Source organism: Lactuca virosa, chromosome 5 (assembly GCF_052849685.1).
Source record: "Lactuca virosa cultivar CGN04683 chromosome 5, Lactuca_virosa_CGN04683_v6, whole genome shotgun sequence".
NCBI lineage: Eukaryota > Viridiplantae > Streptophyta > Magnoliopsida > Asterales > Asteraceae > Lactuca > Lactuca virosa.
In genome coordinates, this window is record NC_136430.1 from 79,103,646 (window position 1) to 79,107,765 (window position 4,120).

Genomic DNA, 4,120 nt, shown 5'->3' on the forward strand with positions numbered 1-4,120 from the left:
AGAGTCATTTTTAATAAAATATAATCAGTAACATGTAATTTCAATAATTATTATAACTTTCTATTTATTAGCAATTCATTTTCTTATTTTATTTATCATTTTCTATAATTTGCATTAAATAATTTTTGTTGAATTTTTGTTCAAATACTATTAAATTTCATGATAAAAATATTAAATGTCTTTTTGAATATATCACCAGTGTTCAACCACTACTATCATCCTCTCCCGTTAACAACATACCACCACTTAGCACCACCACAATACAAAATCTAAAAACTAAAAAAATAAATCGATTATAAGAAAATCTAAATGGAAGAAGCTAGAATTAGAAATCCCTAAAATCAAATAAAAAACTCTATTTTGAATTCAAATAAACAATAAATACATCTAAAATCATTCCTAAATCTAAACACAACTAAAATCTTGGAAAAACAAAAAATCGGAATGCAAAATATTAAAACCTACACCTCAAAACAAAGAAAAATTGGAGGGAGTAGTAATGACACACAGATGTTGCTATAAAAAAATATTTTTGTATTCTATATTTATGTCACGTTTCTTAAAAAAAAAATTTGTTATTTCTGAGGATAAATATAGCTGTTGAAGATAAATAATTTGCCCGTTAAAAAACCATAAAACTCCAAAGAGAATAAAGTTGAAAGAGTATGTAAATAACAAAAAGCAGCTACACATCACAAGCACATCTCTCTCTCTCTCTCTCTCTCTCTCTCTCTCTCTCTCTCTCTCGTTATTCTTTGCCGGCAACCGACGCCCTCTCATTCCGGCGACCTTCTCATCTCTTACCGTAGTTAATTGCCGGTTCCAAGCTATAAGGACCATCAACACTGTTTCTTCTCGAAAACGATCTCGATTAGTTGTAATCTGCTGCTGTTCAGAGTAGCTGTTGAAATTTTGGTCAAAATTGAAATTTCTTAAATGACTTTTTTCGAGATCCACTTTGCTTTTGGGAACGTGTTATTGAAAAGCTACGGTTTTGTTGCATGTTATTGGAGGAAATGAATCTTGGTACATTTTGTTCTGAGATTTAATTAAACTGAATTAGTGGTAAATGATGTTTCTCTTTTGGTAGCTTAGTGTGGAATCAAATCATCAATCCTCTCTTCTATTTAGGAGATTGTGCATCTCGATAACTATATCTCATACGTATTTATTCATTTATTTAGTCGTCAATATAGCGAATTCCTGTGTGGTATATAGATTGTTGTGATGGAGTGTTAGGGTTTCCAGGTGATTTATGGTTTTGAAACCATGAAATTGAAAGGATTAGGAGATAGTAAAGTAGAAAAACTGAAGAGTTTGACGGGAAATTCATATGCAAAATCTTCTAAAACGAAGCTGTGGATGATCAGGGCCACGACAGCGGTGTTGTTGTGGACTTGTTTGGTTCAGTTGACGGCATTAGGAGATACATGGGGGCCTATGGTTTTGAAGGGCTGGCCTTCTCGTGAGACTCTTTCTGCTTCTGCTTTAGATGTCAAATTGTTGCCCATGGTTCCTGCTAGAGTTCTTCCACCCAAGAGTGAGTTCTTTATTCTTTTAACCTGTTGCTTTTTTTTGGTGATTATGTTGTTGTTTTAGTGATAATTGTGTTATAAATCTTGTTGCTTTTTTTGTCCTAATGTGCATTTTTGTATGTAGGGGTTTACAAGAACAATGGTTACCTACTGATTTCATGTAATGGAGGACTAAATCAAATGCGATCTGCTGTGAGTTCTTTCACTATGACTTGATCCCACAAGAATAATCATTGGTTCTTGTAGAAACAAATAAATTGATCATCACTTCAATTATATCTTCATATGCAGATATGTGATATGGTTGCAATTGCAAGATACTTGAATGTTACTCTCATAGTTCCTGAATTGGACAAATCTTCTTTCTGGGCTGATCCAAGGTACGCCAAATTCTCTCACTTTTCTGCATAAACAATCTTGACTAGTTGACTAGTTGACTTATTGTTGTTACTACTAAATAAATGGCAGTGAGTTTGAGGACATTTTTGATGTTGATCATTTCATAACATCTTTGAGAGATGAAGTTCGGATACTTAAAGAGCTTCCAGTTAGGCTTAAAAAGAGAGTGGAATTAGGACTCATACATACCATGCCTCCCATTAGTTGGTCTGATATTTCATACTACCACAACCAGGTATAAATTTTATTTATAAATTATAATATATATATATCTATTCACAAAGTTTAAAAGATTTGTTCTGTTTATACATATAGATTCTTCCTTTGATTCAAAGATTCAAAGTTTTGCATTTGAATAGAACCGATGCTCGCCTTGCCAATAGTGGTCAACCCATTGACCTTCAAAAGCTCAGATGTCGAGTAAATTTCAGTGCTTTGAGATTCACCAATCAAATCGAAGAATTGGGTAAACGAGTTGTGAATCTTTTAAAACAAAAAGGACCTTTTTTAGTCCTTCACCTCAGATATGAAATGGACATGTTAGCATTCTCTGGTTGTACTCAAGGATGCAATGATGAAGAAGTGGAAGAGTTGACACGGATGAGGTTTGACTTTTTGACTTTGACCATCACCACACATCTGTTATCTTTTTCTTATAGCTTTTTTTTTTTTTTTTGGCAGGTATGCTTACCCTTGGTGGAAAGAAAAGATTATAAACTCTGAATTAAAAAGAAAAGACGGGTTATGCCCTTTAACTCCTGAAGAGACTGCTCTTGCATTAAGGGCACTTGGGGTAAATAATGACATCCAGATTTACATCGCTGCTGGTGAAATATATGGTGGAGAAAGAAGAATGGCTAGTCTTAAATCCGCCTATCCAAATCTGGTTAGTAATTAATTTACTGTAGTATATAAAATAACAAAATCAAATTCAAGATTTTCTTTATTATTATTTTTTTTAGGTTAATTTATATTACAAATGACAGGTGAGAAAAGAGACTCTTTTGGGAGCAGATGAGCTTGGGTTTTTTCAGAACCACTCGTCTCAAATGGCAGCATTGGATTATCTTGTATCACTGGAAAGTGACATTTTTGTCCCTACTTTTGATGGAAATATGGCCAAAGTTGTGGAAGGTCATCGGAGGTATTTGATAAAACTTAAATTTTTTTTTTCTTGAAACTTTATTCAAGAATCTTGAATGTTTTTTTTTTCTTCAGATATTTGGGTTTCAAGAAGACGATATTATTGGATAGAAGATTACTTGTTGAATTAATAGACAAATACACAAATAAATTATTAAATTGGGATGAATTCTCAAATGCTGTGAAAGATGCTCATGCAAATCGCTTGGGTAACCCCACAAAAAGATTGGTTATTCGAGACAAACCCAAAGAAGAAGATTACTTCTATGCAAATCCAGAGGAATGCTTTCATCCCTCATCACAAAATGAACCTGTGAATATCATGCAATGATTCATGCATCCAACAATTTTCATTAATCTGTACCAGTCTTGTCCTGTACTGTTCAGTCCAGTCCAATCCAGTCCAGTTCTGCAACAACCTGATTTAAGAGGCGGTGATTTATTAATCTCTTACTCTTTTTAAATTTTTTTTTTTTTGTCAATAACTATGATTCATGTATAGTTATCATCACCCTGACATTCCAGGGTTATATTGGTTACCACTCGTTCATATACAAGAAAAATATTTGAGATATAAATTTATTTAGCTTGATTCATTCATTTTTGTATGTATAATTTGTGGGATAATTTTTTTTATTTGTTAACTAGTAGATTTGTGTATTAACTGGTGGAGGCATTATATACCAAGAGATTTTTTTGGAATAAATAAAGATGTCAATTGGGGTGTGAATTGCATCGTGTGACATGTCTGAATAATGCAAGAAAGTGGCTTTTATTCTAAGCTTTTAAAAATACCTTTAATAATTGTTGTATATGTTCTTTAGAATTGTTAATGATATGTTGAAACATTCTTAATAATGATGCGGGCATTATTTTATCTGGCATAGAAGGGGAAAACATCCACATAGAGATACGTGTACAAAATCAGATTGACTTGATTTTATTGGTGTATGGGTATTTGTTAAAAGATATTTTTATGAAGTTGTAACTACTTATAGAATTTATTTTATTATTTAACCGTAAAATTTTTGTATTTTAATAAA

General features: G+C 32.3%; 1 protein-coding gene across 1 annotated transcript; it reads left to right on the top strand.

The window, feature by feature from the left end:
• The first annotated feature begins 666 nt into the window (after window positions 1-666).
• On the top strand, window positions 667-3,673 carry LOC145115176 (rhamnogalacturonan I rhamnosyltransferase 1-like). The gene is made up of 8 exons (XM_079051398.1): window positions 667-1,540; window positions 1,660-1,727; window positions 1,827-1,915; window positions 2,004-2,169; window positions 2,250-2,539; window positions 2,616-2,820; window positions 2,921-3,078; window positions 3,153-3,673. The coding sequence occupies exons 1-8, from the start codon at window positions 1,270-1,272 to the stop codon at window positions 3,406-3,408; spliced, it is 1,503 nt and encodes a 500-aa protein (XP_078907524.1). The 5' UTR covers window positions 667-1,269; the 3' UTR covers window positions 3,409-3,673.
• Window positions 3,674-4,120: the final 447 nt, after the last annotated feature.

Excerpts from the sequence above, each read along its gene's own strand:
- LOC145115176 (XM_079051398.1), top strand. The coding sequence starts at position 1,270 with ATGAAATTGAAAGGATTAGGAGATAGTAAAGTAGAAAAACTGAAGAGT. Across the intron at positions 1,728-1,826 it reads TAAATCAAATGCGATCTGCT|ATATGTGATATGGTTGCAAT; the intron begins GTGAGTTCTTTC and ends CTTCATATGCAG. Across the intron at positions 1,916-2,003 it reads TCTTTCTGGGCTGATCCAAG|TGAGTTTGAGGACATTTTTG; the intron begins GTACGCCAAATT and ends AATAAATGGCAG.